Source organism: Salvelinus namaycush, chromosome 1, assembly GCF_016432855.1.
Source record: "Salvelinus namaycush isolate Seneca chromosome 1, SaNama_1.0, whole genome shotgun sequence".
NCBI classification, from domain to species: domain Eukaryota; kingdom Metazoa; phylum Chordata; class Actinopteri; order Salmoniformes; family Salmonidae; genus Salvelinus; species Salvelinus namaycush.
This window is the reverse complement of record NC_052307.1, coordinates 44,073,352-44,091,839: the sequence shown is the minus strand read 5'-3', so window position 1 is coordinate 44,091,839 and position 18,488 is coordinate 44,073,352. Positions and strand designations below refer to the sequence as shown.

At 44.3% G+C, this 18,488-nt stretch overlaps 3 protein-coding genes across 4 annotated transcripts in view; 2 read left to right on the top strand and 1 right to left on the bottom strand.

Annotated features, from left to right (window-relative positions):
• The window catches only part of ndufaf2 (NADH:ubiquinone oxidoreductase complex assembly factor 2), a 33,265-nt gene extending 30,096 nt beyond the window's left edge, over positions 1 to 3,169 (top strand). Inside the window, exon 4 of the mRNA XM_038989037.1 lies at positions 1,346 to 3,169. Coding sequence (XP_038844965.1) covers positions 1,346 to 1,588 — 243 coding nt within the window. The 3' untranslated portion in view covers positions 1,589 to 3,169. The remainder of the gene's footprint in view (positions 1 to 1,345) is intronic.
• LOC120044409 (small integral membrane protein 15) lies at positions 3,025 to 6,873 on the bottom strand. Of its 2 annotated transcripts, none has more exons than XM_038989049.1 (2): positions 6,786 to 6,873; positions 3,025 to 4,108 (listed from the first exon to the last, which is right to left on the bottom strand). In XM_038989049.1, the coding sequence occupies exon 2, from the start codon at positions 4,081 to 4,083 to the stop codon at positions 3,859 to 3,861; it is 225 nt and encodes a 74-aa protein (XP_038844977.1). In that variant the 5' UTR covers positions 4,084 to 4,108; positions 6,786 to 6,873; the 3' UTR covers positions 3,025 to 3,858. The 2 variants fall into 2 exon arrangements, with proteins under 2 accessions (XP_038844977.1, XP_038844987.1); XM_038989059.1 differs by having other exon boundaries at positions 6,790 to 6,847.
• Positions 6,874 to 10,829: 3,956 nt separating this feature from the next.
• Positions 10,830 to 18,488, top strand: part of LOC120044377 (zinc finger SWIM domain-containing protein 6-like) — a 67,161-nt gene continuing 59,502 nt past the window's right edge. Inside the window, exon 1 of the mRNA XM_038989005.1 lies at positions 10,830 to 11,256. Coding sequence (XP_038844933.1) covers positions 10,830 to 11,256 — 427 coding nt within the window. The remainder of the gene's footprint in view (positions 11,257 to 18,488) is intronic.

The window sequence follows — 18,488 nt, the reverse complement described above, 5'->3', positions numbered from 1 at the left end:
TGATGTCACTTGTTAATCCACTTCAATCAGTGTAGATGAAGGGTTAAAGAATATTTTTTAAGCCTTGAGACAATCGAGAAATGCCATTCAGCGGGTGAATGGGCAACACAAAAGATTTAAGTGCCTTTGAACGGGGTATGGTAGTAGGTGCCAAGCGCACCGGTTTTTGTCAAGAACAGCAACGCTGCTGGGTTTTTCCATGCTCAACCGTTTCCTGTGTGTATCCAGCCAACTTGACACAACTATGGGAAGCATTAGAGTCAACATGGGCCAGCATCTCTGTGGAATGCTTTCGACACCTTGTAGAGTCCTAGCCCTGACGAATTGAGGCTGTTCTGAGGGCAAAAGGGGGTGCAACTCAATATTAGGAAAGTTCCACAGTAGGTTGGTGGCACCTTAATTGGGGAGGACGGGCTTGTGGGAATGGTTGGAGTGGAATGGTATCAATTACATCAAACACGTGGTTTCCAGGTGTTTTGATGCCATTTCATTTGCTCCGTTCCTGCCATTATTATGAGCCGTTCTCCCCTCAGCAGCCCCCACTGGAAGGTTCATAATGTTTTGTACACTCAGTGTATAACTAACTGCCTTTTGTAGTCTCAATGAGTCATATTCAGTTTTAGCTTCGTTGGTATACAAGGTTCGTCTAATCGACTATAATTATTATTATTATTTGTCCATTGAAATGGAGGCTATGGGAAAGCCTTTAGAAAGCAAATACCCAGGCACCCCCATCTGTATATTCCATGCCAATGGCCAATGCCATCCCACCTCAGTGTTGCCAGAACATTCTATTCCAATTTTCTGCCTACTGTCTGCCCATTCACAGTCGTCCACAGCTGGACAGTGGTGTAGCCAAAACCACTCCCCCGGCACTTTGTGTCCACTTCTTAACGTTTCCTCTCGTCCCTGTCCAAGTCAACATAAATTGATTGGATTAAATCCTGTCATTAACAAGCTGGAAAAGCAGCTCAATATGCTCACCTTGCTCCCCAAAGCAGGGCTGTATTGCCCTGGTCTCCCTTCGCCGTTCCCAGCCCACTCGTTTTGCTGCCAACACACAACATCAACACATCCAGGCTTCCCTCGCTCTCTGACTCTGCCAAGGCAAGACTAACACCACAGACTGGACACTAGTTTATGGATGACTTGAGAGGACTTCACTGTCACCAGTAGCTATCCTTTCAAAGGACTGAGTCTCTGTTGAAAAGCCTCGGTTAATTGTGTGTGTGTGTGTGTGTGTGTGTGTGTGTGTGTGTGTGTGTGTGTGTGTGTGTGTGTGTGTGTGTGTGTGTGTGTGTGTGTGTGTGTGTGTGTGTGTGTGTGTGTTCCCTACTCCCCACAGGAGCTGGTGAAAAACCAGCACTACAGGGAGCACATCAAAGGAAAGGCGAGGGAGGTGGATGAGAGAGAGCTGGCTCTGCAGGCTAAGGAGTACAAGGAGGGCCTGGTGGCTCGGCCTGCTCAGACCATAGCCAAGGGCCACGCCGCCGCCACCAGCTTCGGCCAGCCAGAGACCAGTGAGGAGCCTGTCAGTACAGCCAACACATTCCAGCCTGGCTCCTGGATACCCGCAGCCAAGAAATAGCCACGCACACACACTCACTGGGTCATGATACCAGTACTGTGATACTGGAATTTTCCATGGTAAAAAAAAATAAAAACATGAAGCAAACTGAACTCCTGCTGTTGTGTGATATAGCTTGGAAAATAAACAATTACTCTGGGTAACAACAGAAGGCTGTGTGTTTACAAGATTAGAACTGTTTTTCTGCTTCATGTTTTGTTTCCTCGCCATGGTACTTCTGAGTATCGCGATGCTTGTACCTAACACACAATGACACTATGGTACACACAAGAAATACACACAGGCTATATGCAGTGCTATTCATAGTTTGCCCACACAACTAAGAAAAAGACACACACACATGCACACTGTGCATATGCACTCTCTTCATACCTACATCCAAAAAACTAGACATGTGTAAACAAGTATAGGCCCTCCCTATGCGAGTATTCAGACTTCCTTCCATCATTACCACCATGGATCGGCGACCTGAAAAGACTGAACAATTGAAATCAGCTAGAGAGGATGATGGGAAGGAAGCATGATCTGGACAGCTTCAATGGCCTTTTCTCATTTGCGCATAAATTCGTCCTCCACCCTCTCTTCTGTCCTCTCCTCCGTGACCCAGAAACCGATAAGTGGCTGAGGAGATGCCAATTCGTTAGCAGGTGAACAGAAGTGTCTTCCCCTCCTCGATAGCCGCCTTTCATCAGTGAAAGTCATGTCTATCCTACCGGAGTCCTTTGCGGATTAGTTTTGAAACTTAAACACCCCCTTTGAATCAGCTTTTGCACAAAATGCTACTTATTGTTTTATCTATAAAATGTCTTGCACAACTAACTAATTTGTTTTTATCACTTTTCACATGCATTTTGGGATCTGGACTGGGTTGTATTCATTAGTGCACACCATAAAATGTTTGGCAACGGAAACCGGTCACTATGCTCTTAAATGTGACGTATGCGGTTTAATGAATATGACCCTGGTTATGATGTAAACTAATAAAGGAAGCTCTGCTCTTCATATGCATTGAATCAGGGAGTACTTGACAGTGAATGGCGTTCATGGGATGTGGAAGGCAATTTATCTGACCTCCCTGACCCTACTGTAAACTCTTTGTATATAAAGTTCAGTTGTAGGTAGTCAAGATATCTTGTTTGATTTGTTGTGGATTATAAATGAAACTGCCAGGCTTGAGAGAACTGGGATGTGATGTAAGTACTGGAAAGTAGGTGGTCCTGTGTTTCACAAATGGTAGATCATGGTGTTTGCGATTATCGACAGTGAATAAGTTAGTGCACTCATCTTAAGATAGCAAGGTATGTATGCACTAGTGTAAGTTGATTGATACATTTTCTGCTAAATGGCATACATATTAAATATTTTTCTGCATTGACAAGGTGTAATTTATTTAATGTCTGTATTTTATATATACACCCCCAACACATGACACTACAAACCTTTTAAACAATTCTTTATTTTTATTAAATGAAGGAAAGGATATCGCACAGCTCACAAGATGGTTGCAGGTCTCAGGAGTAGATGTCCCTTTACAAGAAATGTGTGTTATAATTGTCTAGATGTTAAAAACACTGAATAAAACCCATGTATGAAAATTGCCTGGCTCACTTCTTGGTCGAGTTCCTGCCAGACTACAGTACACTCCTGCCAGATGTCAAAACACTTGGATAGGTGTTTAACTATAAGCAAAACACATGATATAGCTATCCATCTAAGCCGACTGAACAGTTGACATGGCATGCAACCATTGGTTGATGCACTGCATCTAGTCGGGCAGGAACTCAAACTTTTCAGTTAAGCATCATTCAGGCAGGGTTAGGGGAGGGTTATGACTTGCAAGGAGAAAACAGCAATTTTTTTTTTATTCAGAACTTCATTAAAAACAAGAAAATAATTCAGATATTTAATTAGTAACTTCAAAAATTGAGAACTTTTTTTTACTAGTTAATGAAATAATTGGAGTGGAGTTGTTACAAATGGAATGCAAAGTACTGCAACACCACCAAGCTCAGACGGTGGGTGGATCTCCACATTGTGATGATAGTCCCATCGAATGAGCCTCCCCGGTCTATACCGTTCCCTCAGCGCTGTAAGGCCTCCATGTAGGGCCTACATCCCTCCTACACTGGACAAGAGTAATAGGTTGGGGACCTGCGCTGGGCTGGGTTGAAGAGACGAGGGGTGGGGGTGTGGCAAGTAAAGAGAGCGTTGAGCATAGCTGTGTACTGTAGCTACTCTTCTCTCCTGATCCCGCTCTCCCTCTTTACGGCTCAGTCTTTCTTGGTCCTCTTGGCTTTGGCGATGTTCTCCTGGCGTTTCTGCTTTTTCTTCTGCTCGCGGTCGCGCGCCTCAATCATTTTGGCCAGTTTCCACGACAACAGGGCGCTTGCGATGAAGAGGGGTGTGAGCGCCAGGATAACCGTCGTCAGAAAGCCGTACGGGTCCTTAGCCGCCCACTCCACCACGTACTCCGCCCACGCCCGCACGTCAATCATCCTGATCGCCAACAGCAACTCCAATCTGGAATATGGGAATAACAAAAAATGTAATTATTAACAAATTAGAAGCTTGGGGCAAAATGTAACCACAGATCTACATTCAGATTATCCAATCCTAAACAATTATGGGAAGAAATAATGTCAGAGAAGTTAATGTTTAGGCCTATATCTTGTAACATATACACTGAGTGGACAAAACATTAAGAACACCTGCTCTTTCCATGACAGACTGACCAGGTGAATCCAGGTGAAAGCTCTGATTGCTTATTGATGGCACTTGGTGAATCCACTTCAATTCAGTGTAGATGGGGAGGAGACGGGTTAAATTAAGAGTTTTAAGCCTTGAGACAATTGAGACTTGGATTGTGTATGTGTGCCATTCAGAAGGTGAATTGGCAAGACAAAAGATTTAAGTGCCTTTGAATGGGATATAGTTGTAGGTGCCAGGCACACCGGTTGTGTCAAGAACTGCAACACTGCTGGGTTTTTCAAGAATGGTCAACCACCCAAAGGACATCCAGCTAACTTGACAACTGTGGGACGCATTGGAGTAAACATGGGCCAGCCTCTCTGTGGAACGCTTTCGACACCTTGTAGAGTCCATGACCTGACACATTGAGGCTAAACTGATGGGCAAAAGGGGGGTGCAACTCAATGTTAGGACGGTGTTAATTTTTTGTAAGGTACCTTTTGCCAAAGGTACCACTGTCCCACACACTGTTGTCCTGCTGAACATTTAACTCTGTAACATTTCTACTCACCAACAGGTGCTGCTACTCTAACATAGAAGTAGCCCAGTCTCCATCGATACAGCCACACACAGCTTCAGATTTCAAATCTAACCAATTCACATTGGATATATTGTATGCTTGACTTTATACCTACCGGTATACAAGAGGAAAATCAAATGTGCACTACAGTCAAGCCGCCCCTGTAATTTTACAGTCTCAACCACAGACAATACATGACGAAAAGTATGTGGACACCTGCTCGTCAAACACCTCATTCCAAAATCATAGGCATTAATATGGAGTTGGTCCCCCCTTTGCTGCTATAACAGCCTCCACTCTTCTGGGAAGGCTTTCCACTAGATGCTGGAACATTCCTGCAGGAACTTGCTTCCATTCAACCACAGGAGAATTAGTGAGGACGGGCACTGATGTTGGGGATTAGGATTAGCTTGCAGTCAGTGATCCAATTCATCCCAAAGGTGTTTGGTAGGGTTGAGGTCAGGGCTCTGTGCAGGCAAGTCAAGATCTTCCACACCGATCTAGACAAACCATTTCTGCATGGACCTCGCTTTGTGCACGGGGGCATTGTCATGCTGAAACAGGAAAGAGCCTTCCCCAAACTGTTGCCACAAAGTTGGAAGCACAGAATTGTCTAGAATGTCATTGTATGCTGTAGCGTTAAGATTTCCCTTCACTGGAACTAGCCCGAACCATGAAAAACAGCCCCAGACCATTATTCCTCCTCCACCAAACTTTAGTTGGCACAATGCAGTCGGGCAGGTAGTGTTCTCCTGGCATCCGCCAAACCCAGATTTGTCCGTCAGACTGCCAGACACCAGAGTCCAATGGCGGCGAGCTTTACACAACTCCAGCCAAAGTTTTGCATCGCGCATGGTGATCTTAGGCTTGTGTGCGGCTGCCCATGAAAACCCATTACATGATGCTCCCAACTAACAATTCTTGTGGTGACGTTGCTTCCAGAAGCAGTTTGGAACTCGGTAAAGAGTGTTGAGATTTTTATGCGCTTCAGCACTCGGCAGTCCCATTCTGTGAGCTTGTGTTGCCTACCACTTCGTGGCTGAGCCGTTATTGCTCCTAGATTTTTCCACTTAACACTAACAGCACTTACAGTTGACCGGGGTAACTCTAACAGGGTAGACATTTGACAAACTGACTTGTTGGAAAGGTGGCATCCTATGATGGTGCCACATTGAAAGTCACTGAGCTCTTCGGTAAGGTCATTCTACTGCCAATGTTTGTCTATGGAGATTGCATGGCTGTGGGCTCGATTTTATACACCTGTCAGCAACTGTGTGGCTGAAATAGCCGAATCCACTAATTTGAAGGGGCATCCACATATACTTTTGTATATATAGTGTGTTACTCCACTAGCTAATTTGTCACAGTCCAGCTAGCTAGTAGCCAATTCAGACGCTAAATAGGGTTAGGGTTCCCACACGGCCATATTTCCATGTTACTGCACATGTTTATGGAACACAGATGGAAGACAGTATTGACTAACGTTACCTGTGATGATTAGCTATCTTCAGAGCCAATTCGTCTCTTAACATAAAGTAAGGTCCTAACGTTAGGCAATAGGTAGCCCAATAATGGATTAAATGAGCCTATTTAGCATATCAAACAGTAAACTAGATACTCTAGAAGTTGGTGACGTGTAGTTAGCTAACGCTAGCTAGTATTCTTTTCCATGACAATGATGTTTAAAGGGAGGTTTTAGTACTCGAGAAGCAAAAGACAGATTGCCTCTTTACAACAAACATTAGCTAATTTAGCAAGCTACATAAAACGGTTAGCTTCAATACGTTAGCTTCTGTAAACAATTAAGATAGCTCCTTTATTTACATTGTAAAACCGCTTCATCGCCCCAGCAACTTTGGTCTAGTTTAGCAGTAAGCACAGAGACAACAGTTCAAATCAATGATAATCGTATAATTAAGTTAAACATACTCAACTAAGAGAAGTTTTTATTTTTATCCCACGCTGATCTGGCACCAGGAAGTGAGTTCTCACAATTGGTTATGACGTGACACCCTAGCATATAGGGAACTGTAGTTTTATTGTGATAGAACATGTACGTTTACAGGCACACTAGGGGTGCGTTTGTAAATTCAAGTTGGAGTGCCAGAGTGCTCTTTGGGCGTTCGTAAATTCAGAGCGTTGTCAGATTATACGTTCGTAAAATCAGAGTGTTTCGCTGTCGGAACGTTCAGAGCGCTCTAGCCGAGGAGTAGGGTTGAGCTGAGCCTTCTTTCTGGCTTCACCAGCAGTCAAACACCCAGCTAACGTTGGCTATCTTGCTAGCTACTTCCAGACACACATGAGAGAACACCTCACTCTGACCATTTTCCTCGCCCTATGCTGGTTTCATGTTATCCAGAGCGTTGGTGACTAACTGTGCTGATGGCAACAATTTAATTACATTTTTTTGCCGGCGTTTACTGGCACCAGTCATATTCAACGGGTGTCGCCCATTCGTAAATGAATCAGTTATTCTGCTTTACCGTACTCTCAAACGAGAGTGCTCTGAAATCGGAGTAGATAGCCAAAGTAAATTTACGAACGCACCCGTAAATACCGTAATGGGCGTTCTCTGCGTTCTAGCGGTGTATTTGAACTGCGCATGTGCTAGGACCAGCCGAGCGAGATTCTCTTTTTAGTATGAGTGAAGTGAGTTCGGGAAAACTGATTGGAATGTTATGCGTCTTTTATAAGTAGTTTTCATATACAAACTTTACGTCCAAACTCAGAATCAAATATGCTTCCCAAAAATAACATGTTCGCTGTGGTAGAACATTTATTTTGATTGGCGATTTTCTGCATTTATCAGGGAGCCTGTTTTCAGATGTGTCCATGTAAACAGGATTATCAGGGAAATCGTTCTTCCTGAAAAGCATGTAAACGTTTTAATCGAACTCTTATATTAATCTGACTATCAACAATAATCGCATTATTGTGTGCATGTAGTGAGTCGAGAGCCATCCATAAAAAAACGTGGTAAATTCAAGAACATTTTTTGATAGTGTGACGGGATATGAACTACCCATTGTGGACCAAGTTTAACAAAGGACCCTAATCAATTGTGAACAGGTAGACATGTATAAAACCACCCCTAGACCTTTTCAGGTGGGCGCTTGGTGGCTTCATTCTGAATGTCTTGTGCTGTGTCACAAGTGTGTTTCTTCGGAGGAAACCATTTTGGGACCATGCTGTTTTGACAATTGTTATGTTCAAAGGGTAGGCCTATGTTACTTCATCTGCATCAATGTTTGTTTATTTGAGTTAAAACTGAAGAAGGCAGTGTTAAATGTCCTTTGATGGTCAAAATAAGCAACCAGTTTTCTGACCCTGAGTGACAAGAAAAACAAGAATAACTTGACAAAGGAGCTGCAGGCTGTTTGAACTTCCTGTGAGGAAGTATTGAAACCAAATCGGGTTTGGTCACATCTGCTCCATTCATATGGCACAGATCACTTTCAGAGCAGTTCAAAGGCCCCTGCACACAGGGGAAGGAGAGGGGTCAGACTGAAACACATGCAGGACATCCAGACAGGCAAATGCACATACCAAGCAGAGGGCTTGCAGTTGGGATTTTTTATGCTCATTTAAACTGGGCAAGGTTTTTCTTTCCTGTTCAGTGAAAGAGTCCATGACTTTCCATCTGTTTTTGTTAAGGCAAATATGTTTTTTTTTTTTTTTTAATCACAGCATTCAACAGACCATATAGGCTTACAGTATACTACAGTACATCAAATAATTTTTTGCCTACTTGGAAGGTGCACCTTTCTGGACCTAAACTTAATTTCCTTTACAAATGAGGTAATGGGCTTGTAATAGGTTTATAGAATATGCCCTATTTAAACAGTTTTGTTTATTCCATCATTTTGGTGCTTGTAATAGAGCTTTGCTGAAATGGTTGCTATGAACTGAATATACTGGATAAAAAAAGCTAGCAGATTGTAACGGGCTAATTTGATGCTCCATTAACCGTTACAAGTTAGTTATTGTTTGGCGTAGCACAGAGAATTTTCAAGCAACTTTAACTTGATGATACATCCTCAATTCCCAATTTGGAAGACAACCAATGTCTTCTAAATATCAATGTCTAGTTGCACAGGGGTTTGTTTGAATCTAGGAAATGCTCTGCGGTTAAGTGTTTTTTGCTCTGTGAAGTAATCTTAACAATGTGTACGCTGCCATCTTGTCTTTCAAATCTACTCTCATTGATCGAGACAGGTGAGTGTCATCATGACATGCTGCACTTTGGGGTGGACTCTCTCAATTAATGAGAGAAGATTTGAAATAGACAAGATGGTGGCAAACACATTGTTGGATTACTTAATGGAGATTTTTTACATTTAATTTAATAATGGAGCATTTTTCAAATAAAATTATGTTTAGAACTTGACGTTTAGAACACATTGGTTGCCTTCCAAGTCAGATATTGAGAAAGTATTGACAAGTTAAAGTTGGTCAAAAATGTGCTGTGCTATGCCAAACAGTGCCTAATAATGCCTATCAGCCAGCTGGAACAGATTAATCGTCTGTCTAGGTAATATTTTTAATAGCTATGGATAAATATAAATATTTATCATTCCATTTCTAAACTAGCCTACTGTTTCTACATACTCTAGGCATATAGGCTAGTTATAAAGTAATGTAGAGAACAGCAGGACAGGGAAGTGAACTTGGGTCTCAGGTGTGAAAGGCAAATACCTTACACATCGTGCCAATAGGGTTAACTCAATTAGCAGGAATTGTAATATGGCCCATATAGGAGCTCTGGAGTGGCGCAGCAGTCTAAGGCACTGGTTCGATTCCAGGCTGTATCAGGGCTTCTATATCTGCATTGCTTGCTCTTTGGGGGTTTAGACTGTGTTTCTGTATAGCACTTTGTGACATCGGGTGATGTAAAAAGGGCTTTATGAATACATTTTGATTGATTGATATTACAACCGGCCGTGATTGGGAGTCCCATAGGGCGGCGCACAATTGGCCCGTGTTAGGATTTGGCTGGGGTAGGCCGTCATTGTAAATAAGAATTTGTTCTTAACTGACTTGCCTAGTTAAATAAATACATATAGTGAGGATCGCTACATTGCTCCCTCCAAACGGGAAAGCACATCCCCGTGCTTTGACTACTCAGCCCCCTTACATGTCCGGTGGCCACATTCCACTTCTGACACCAATGTAGTGAATGGTGGACCAGAGAAGCGAACCCTGTTCACATCGCACCAATAGGGTTCCCACTTGGTGGGAACTGTGGGAACTGTAAAAAGTGTTGAATTTAAGGCACTTTGTCAAGCATGCAAGTGGACTGTGTGTGTGTGTGTGTGTGTGTAAGCTTGATGAGGTAGAAAGCAAGAGAGAGGCTATTGATAATAGAATAAGACCTGTATTTATAAAATGACTAGAGAATTGACTCATCCATATCCTCAGGTTCCTTTCAAGCCCTCTACCCTCGCCTACGGTTGAGAGCCCTCTGAATTTAGAAAAGATCCCAGTCACTCCTGATGTTATCGAGATGAGAGAGCCTGCGGTTGGTTGAAGTCTTCAATTCGGACCCAGTTTAAAATTCGGTTTTACTTCAACTCTTGCTTCTTTTACCCCAGTGGGGAACTATAAGACCACACATGGATTAGACCCCGCCTTTAAACTCAAACACAAACAAACTTCAAAGGCTCTTCGGCTGCAAAGGCCCCGCCCTCTCGCTCCGGAATGGCTTCACAAAGGATTTGCCGACGTTCGGGAATTCCGCCTTCAGTTCCTTTTTTAGCGCCACTCGTGCGCTGGAATCTGTCCAGGATCACACCCATCTCTGCTAATTTGACAACACAAAGGACTTCACTGAACCCGAAGACACCGCCTACTATTCCAAATAAGGGTCGTCTCTCCATGTACGGAAAACAATCGGCTGGAGAGCGTATTTTTCTCTTCCTTATCCCGTTTATATGATCCGAGAGGAACTGCGCTACAAGTTACAGCGGTGCGATCATGGCGGAGCGAGTCCAGCAGCCCCCGGCCAAGCGGCTCTGCTGCCGGCCCGGCTACAACCCGGCATGCAGGCAGGGGCAGCGGGCTGGAGGAGTACTTTGTGGCGGTCCGGGGTCCGCTCCAGGGGGATTGGGAAAAACACACAACCCCGAATCGCTGCTCGACATCGCGGCTCGGAGAGTCGCAGAGAAGTGGCCATTCCAAAGGGTGGAAGAACGGTTCGAACGGATTCCAGAACCTGTCCAGAGAAGGATCGTGTACTGGTCGTTTCCGAGGAGCGAAAAGGAGATCTGCATGTATTCTTCGTTCAACGCAGGGGGAGATGAGAGTGGAACTAGCGGGGAAAACAATGACGAGACCCAGCTGCCTTTCCTACGGGGTGTCACTCTGCTGGAGGGCGGTTGGGTGGACAACGTACTGCAAGTCGGTGAGTAGCTTTCGCTAGGCTACTGGGAAATATGATGCTGGCCGGGGAGTATCTAACACAGTTCCAAGCTAACCCACATTGCTTGGAATTTCAAGGGAACCATGTTAGTCAAAAGGCTAGTGTTATTTAAATTCTCACAGACTAAGTCATTTGCCATTTTCTACCCACACTCATCCCATGCGATTCTATATTTTCCAGTAAGGGGGTAGGGTAACCTACAGAAAACAACCCAGCTACCCTACCCCCTTGTTTTTGCCCAGTGCGCATATAAAATTGCTCTGAGCCATTCCCAATTGAAAGCTTAGCACTTTGTTCCTATTTTCGTGATCGTTTGTGTCTTTTCAGCTTTCTGTCCCCCTCCAATGGGTAACCAGACAATAGCCCCCCTTTTCACCACTGGCTAAATAGAAGATATTTAGAAAGGTTGGGAGGGACGGGGATTTAAAGCCACAGCGCTTCTATTTTGTTTGCTAAACACCATGTAAGCTTTTGCTCTGCTACGTTTTCAGCATTCGTGAGAGATTTTTTTTTTTGAAACACGAGAAAGGCTATGATATGGTACGCGCTAATGTATGCCAACAACGCACAATCATGCGCCCTGTTCAATAATGCATTATTTGTGGGATATCCAAGTATAAATATATACAGACATTTAGACTGCTATTGGCTCAACTGCTTCCCTTTGCCAGAGCCATAATATTTCCCTGCATTCGTCAGTGCAATAAACTCAGCTGTCACTCTTTGCCTCCCCACCCTTGGAAACACTTCAGCATTTTAATCCCATTACCCTCCCCAGTTCATCTGAATTTATAATGCAATCTGCAAACATGATTTTATGCATGATCTTTCCTCAGCCTCCTCCCCTTGTTCTTTCCCTTCAGAAGGATCTGTTTTGCTCTTTGGGGCTGCTCACAGTAGTATCACTCCACCAGCTCCTATCTGTTTACCAGATTCCTCAGCAATAGGGCTTGTTTATGTTCTGCCGTTTGGCTTCTCTGGGAGACATAGATTGTCCGTTCTTGCAAATGAGTGTTAGCTCGGATTTGGTGAGGTGTGTGTGTGTGTGTGTGTGTGTGTGTGTGTGTGTGTGTGTGTGTGTGTGTGTGTGTGTGTGTGTGTGTGTGTGTGTGTGTGTGTGTGTGTGTGTGTGTGAGCAAGAGAGAGCGAGAGAGAGAGGGAAAGTAGAATGAAAAAAGGGAGAGTGTGTGGGTGAGAGGAATAGAAAGAGGGGTAGTGTGTGTTGTCTGTCTCATTCTGCATGCTAACAGGAAGAGGGAGGATGACCGGTGAGCCCACAGCAGGAGTGCCTGTTGTGCTGATTGACATTTTCACCCCAGAATTTTTTTGCTGTGAAAATAAAGCCAAGGAAAGAATCTGATAAATAAATGATGCCATCTTCTCCAGGGGACAGGCTGTCACTGGAGGAATGGCTTAAAAGCAAGGTGACATGGGGTGGAGCGGGCTGTCAACCGCATCACAAACCACAGCATGTAGGGACACATCAAACACAGGGGAATTTGTCCTTAAGAGTGTGTGTGTGTGTGTGTGTGTGTGTGTGTGTGTGTGTGTGTGTGTGTGTGTGTGTGTGTGTGTGTGTGTGTGTGTGTGTGTGTGTGTGTGTGTGTGTGTGTGTGTGTGTGTGTGTGTGTGTGTGTGTGTGTGTGTGTGTGTACTGTTGGGTGATGAGGATGAAAGACAGTACAGAGAGAGAGAAGGCAGAGGTTATTGTGTGTATAGGGAAAAGCTAATACACTTGAATGAATCTGCGTCTGTACTTCTCCCCCTCTCTCCTCCCCCTCTCCGTCTCTCCCTGGTGAACAGCTATAAAACTCTCCATATTTACTACCCTAAGGCCAACTAGCAGCCCCCTGGTCTCCTGTGATTATTTATCTGTTTCTCAAAGACATTAATCACACATTATTTTATACCCCCCCCCCCCCCCCCCCCCCCCCCCCCCTGTACATCGATGCTGGGTTTGAGGAATGGAACAGAGGGGGGTGCTGTAGAAGGAGGAGGGGTAGGAGAGATTGTAGGGAAAAGATGGAAAGATGCAAAGATGGGGAGAGAGAGAGGCGGGGAAGGATAAACAGTAGATCCAGTATGTAGCATAATGAAACGCTCCCCCCCTCCCTGACATTCCCCACTCTGGGAACACTGATGCTCCAGAGGAATATTCCGCAACATTACATACATGAACATTATACCAAGGTAATTTCTACAGGAATAACGTATGCAATTAGCCTAATAACAATGTACAGGCTAGAACATCGCCTAGTTAGGGCTATTGCTCTTTGTTAATACTGTTTCCCAAGAAAATACGAACAAGTGAGCACTAAAATAATTGGTAAGGATACTAGTTTCTCAACAGCCCCGGGATTCTAGGGTAGCGATGTATTCTATCATTCTGATGTGTACCTGTGGACTTAGTACCAGTCACTGTGTGGTCTGCTTGGTCAATACCTACATGCTTGACAATGCCAAATGAGCACATTTGAATTCATTTGAACTATTGAACTGAATTCCACACAATGTGCTCATTCTGATCAGTGCCATAGGGAACAACACATGGCACCTTGTGTGGACTACGCCTAGCTCTTGTTCTGTGTCTGATTTGAGCTGAGAATGCAGTTTAGGGATGGCCGACATAGCATGACAAAAGCATGTCGGGACGCTGCTCTCCTACCCTGACCGTCCTTTTCCATTACTCTCATCCAGGTCATATTTTGCTCTGCCTGAAATATCACTGAGGGAAATATCACGCCTGCATGAGTGTCAATGTCATCCTTTCTTGGTCCGCTTATGATTTTGTGTGTGTGTGTGTGTGAGAAACGGGTTAACCTCTTTACGTCCTGGTGAGTCTTGATTAGGTCTATGCACTGGCCCCTCTTCCATTACCTGCTGGAATGTTAGCCAGAAAAAGGTGTTTTGTACTGCTTTATAACAGGGTACGCCTTATGAGCTATGGAGATGATTGGCATCATGTTGTAATTATGTTGGCATCAAGCTGTTTACTCCAAGCTTTCTCTCTGTGTGTGTGTGTGTGTCCTAGTAAACCATGTCTTAAGCACTTATATGCCAATGATCAGTGTGCAAGCAGTACTGTCATCATTACATATTTCCTCCTATCTTTTAGGCCTTCATATCGCTCATATCGTCCCCAGGTGGTGAGGGTAGGCAACAACACATCCTCAAAACAGGGGCCCCACAGGGGTGTGTGCTTAGTCCCCTCCTGTACTCCCTGTTCACCCACGACTGTGTCAGAGGAAGCCCCTAAAGATTGTCAAAGACTCCAGCCACACAAGTTATAGACTGTTATCTCTGCTACCGCGTGGCAAGTCTGGACACCCACCCGCTCCCTTTGCACTAACTTCAACACCATTAAGTTTGCTGCCAACATGACGGTGGTAGGCCTGTTCACCGACAACGATGAGACAGCCTATAGGGAAGAGGTCAGTGTGGCGCCAAGACGACAACCTTTTCCTCAACTTCAGAAAGACAAAGGAGCTGATCGTGGCGTAGAGGAAATGGAGGGCCGAGCACGCCCCCATCCATATCGACAGGGCTGTAGAGCTTCAAGTACCTTGGTGTCCACATCGCTAAGGATCTATCATAGTTCAAACACACGAACACGGTTTTGAAGAAGACACAAAAAGCTCTACAGCTGCACCATTGAGAGAATCTTCACTGGCTGCATCACCGCTTGGTATGGCAACTGCTTGGCATCCGACCGCAAAGGGGCTTCGTACGGCCCAGTACATCACTGGGGCCGAGCTCCCTGCCATCCAGGACCTCTATACCAGGCAGTGTCAGAGGAAGCCCCGAAAGATTGTCAAAGACTCCAGCCACACAAGTCATAGACTGTTCTCTCTGCTACCGCGTGGCAAGTCTGGACCCCCACCCGCCCCCTTTGCACTAACTCTTTTGAATCACCTTGGGGTAAATGGCTCCAGAGAGAAAGAGGGGTAAATGAGGGAGAGGACTAGCCTCCTTAGCAGGGGATAAAACAACAAGTGTGTGTGTGTGTGTGTGTGTGTGTGTGTGTGTGTGTGTGTGTGTGTGTGTGTGTGTGTGTGTGTGTGTGTGTGTGTGTGTGTGTGTGTGTGTGTGTGTGTGTGTGTGCATACTCGCTTGCACTTGAGAGGACGAGTTGGTGTACGTGTTTGTAAGATAGTTTAAATGTCTAGGACTTAGAGACGGTGTCATTGAGCATGTGTGTATTGAACAAATGCACAACACACACACACACACCTGTTGTTTACAAAGCATGTGACATAACATTTTATTAGATTTTCTCTGCTTCAGTGCTTCAGCAAAAGCCACTTAAAGAATTTACCAGGGCTATCCCGGGCCTTTTCAGGGGCATGCTTTGACATTTTAAGCATTTTGTTCACAGAAGTGCAGAATTTAATATCGGGAACTTAAATCTTGCATGAGCATGTTGTCTTTGAGTCTCTCTGTGGCTCCATTTGCGCATTAAGCAACCAGAAAGCTCTAGGCCTCTACTTTCCAGTTATAGAGAAGCCTTTTTTTATTTATATTTGTATTTATGTAGAATTTTGGAGGGGGTTAGAGGAGCCTTTATTTACTTATAGTTTGCGCCTTTATTTTACCAGGTTAGTTATCTGAGCACACAGATTTTTATTTTTTTTAACAATAGCGACATGGCCAATGGGTAGTTTACATTTATCTCCTTTTCCAGCTCTTAAAGCACACTCAGAAGGCTTTTAGACATTGCTTCTCTAATTTATGTTACTGTGTGAAATAGAAAATGAACTCAAGCACGTAATCTTTCAGACTTCAGGCCTACTCTGGTGTTATTTTTACCTTAACCCAGTAACCAGGTTAGCTTGTTGTTATTGAATTGGGCCCCGAGACTCCCTTTTCCCCTTGCCATGTGACTGACCCTGGGATCCTATCGTCATGGAAACATGGCTGGGCCTGGGGTAGTGTAAACAGCAGACTTTCCAAAGGGAACAGTAGCACCATCCAAGGGTAAGGAGTGTTTGGTGGAAAAACAGTGTTATCCCCCTCTCCTCTATTCTCTTTTTCTTCATAATTAATTCCGCTTTGCACCAATGGGCTGCTGCAGAAATAAGCCTTAATCTCTCCAAGCCACTGCTGACTGTGGGAGGAAGGTGATCCTGTGTGTGCGCCTGTATACCATGTGTGTGTGTGTACTAACCATGTTCTACACGTTATCATTATGACCATGGAACAGTGCTTCTCTGTGGTGTGTGTGTGTGTGTGGTCAACAGCTGTTTGTTCCTTCACACCTTCAATCGCTAAAGAGCTTTGAATCAGCCCAAAGGCAAAAACTGAAAGGTGCGTGTGTCTGAAAGAGTTCTCTGTGCTTTCAGCTCTGCCACAGCACCTGATGAACAGGCTCCCCGCCCCCATAGCACCTGGATCCCGGTTTGTGTGTACGTGTCCTCCCCTGTCCAGGTCCTCAGTCATTTAAACCTGGAGCAGAGAGGTGGATGGTTTGCCTACCTGCTGTCGTTACTGATTGAGAACAAACATCTCTATCTGCCCAAAACAAACATGGTGAGCGACCAGTCACCACTGGGGGGGGGGGGGCTGGGCGGTTTGACTGTTGCTTCCTGTTCTTAACTGAACCAAGACTGGTTTGTGTTGTTTACGGCTCAACGGTTACTGTTGTGTTTGGATAGGGAAATTCTAATCTGAAATGAGTTTCTAAAGATAAATTGTAGATGCAGTATAGCCTACTCTAGTCATTTGTGTGTGTGTCAACTTGGATATAGTTTCGGCACTGTAATGATAAGAGGGTGGATGGCATTCCCGTCAACCAGCATTCTCACCCTATCTTGTTTCCATTCTCTCATACACACACTTGTCTCATAGCCTTGGGGCGCCAGGCAAGTTATTTTTCATTTCTTGTTTTTTTTCTTCTCTCTGGTGCCTACACAATAAGCAATACCAGACGAGGATGAGGGTTTACCTGGCTATGAGGCAACGCACGCACTCACACTTCGGGTGAAGGTGTTCACTCAACGGCTCCGCCCTCCTCGGTGACAACGAGGTTCAGAATAGTCAGAGTCGCATGATTGTTTTCCAATAAGCACAACTTCACCAGCAGAAAGAGCTGGTATGTGGATATGGAGGACGCTGTTTCTAACTGTTCGCGTTGGAGAGATGTCAACGCTGTCTGTCACTCACGCTGATTGGAGAGAGAAGGTGCACGATCGCCATTTTTCAGATACACATTACACGCGTCAGAAGACGTGTTTTTAAATAGTGTAGGAAAACCCTCTACTGGTATCTGGCTGAGGACACATAAACGCCCCCAGAGTAACACAAAGCACAATATGACACTGAGTAAAAAAAGCACACGTTTATATGACACCACTGAGTATGTAGGCAGGTCTACTGTATATCGCAGTACAATATGTGATATAACTGCTGTATGCTTAAACTTGGTATTACGATGATGAATATCTGAATTTGATCCCGTATGCGTGGTTAATTAAGTCTATTGACGCGCCCGTGCGTCAAGTCTAAGTAACATAATAAAAGAATCTGCATCAAAATCCATCAGTTTACGCTAGATAGTTTTTTGTTGTTGTTGTATGGGCTGAGCTTCAATCCACCGCACCTGCCTATGTCGGCCCTCCGCATCTGCGGTGGAAGGTGGCCCGGGCTACAGCGGTGTTTGTCAGATCATCCTGAAAAATCGGTCTTCTCACAAAAACGTATTTTTCGTCCGAACAGTTTGGTCTACATAACTATTATGACCACTCCGTTTTGCTCTATGACCCCCACAAGTGTCACGGGACTCATCTGAAGGTAAACAATACAAAAGAAAGGAAGTATGGAGGTAGTTTTATGCTAACAAAAATAAGGGGTTAAATGTGTGTCCAAAAAGGAAAAGAAAGACACTTCAAAATTTCTTGTGATTTTAATTTAAATTTATTTTTTACCAATTTATGAATATGTTATTCAATGCTTTTCTATGAGCTAAAGAAGTAAAGGCCAAATTCAATATTTTATCAAATTATTTTATATATATATTTTTTTATATCTAACGAGGTCCTAAAATTCCAAATCAAATGGCTAAATGATCCATGGTATGACCATCCTTAAAACAATTCCGTATGGTATCTTAGTAACAACTGCTTTTAGAGGTTAAGCTCAACTTGTACCTGGAGCCTTTGTGTATGTCCCCAAATGGCACCCTATTCCAATAGGACTCTGGTCAAAAGTAGTGTACTATA

Excerpts from the sequence above, each read along its gene's own strand:
- LOC120044409 (XM_038989049.1), bottom strand. The coding sequence starts at position 4,083 with ATGATTGACGTGCGGGCGTGGGCGGAGTACGTGGTGGAGTGGGCGGCT.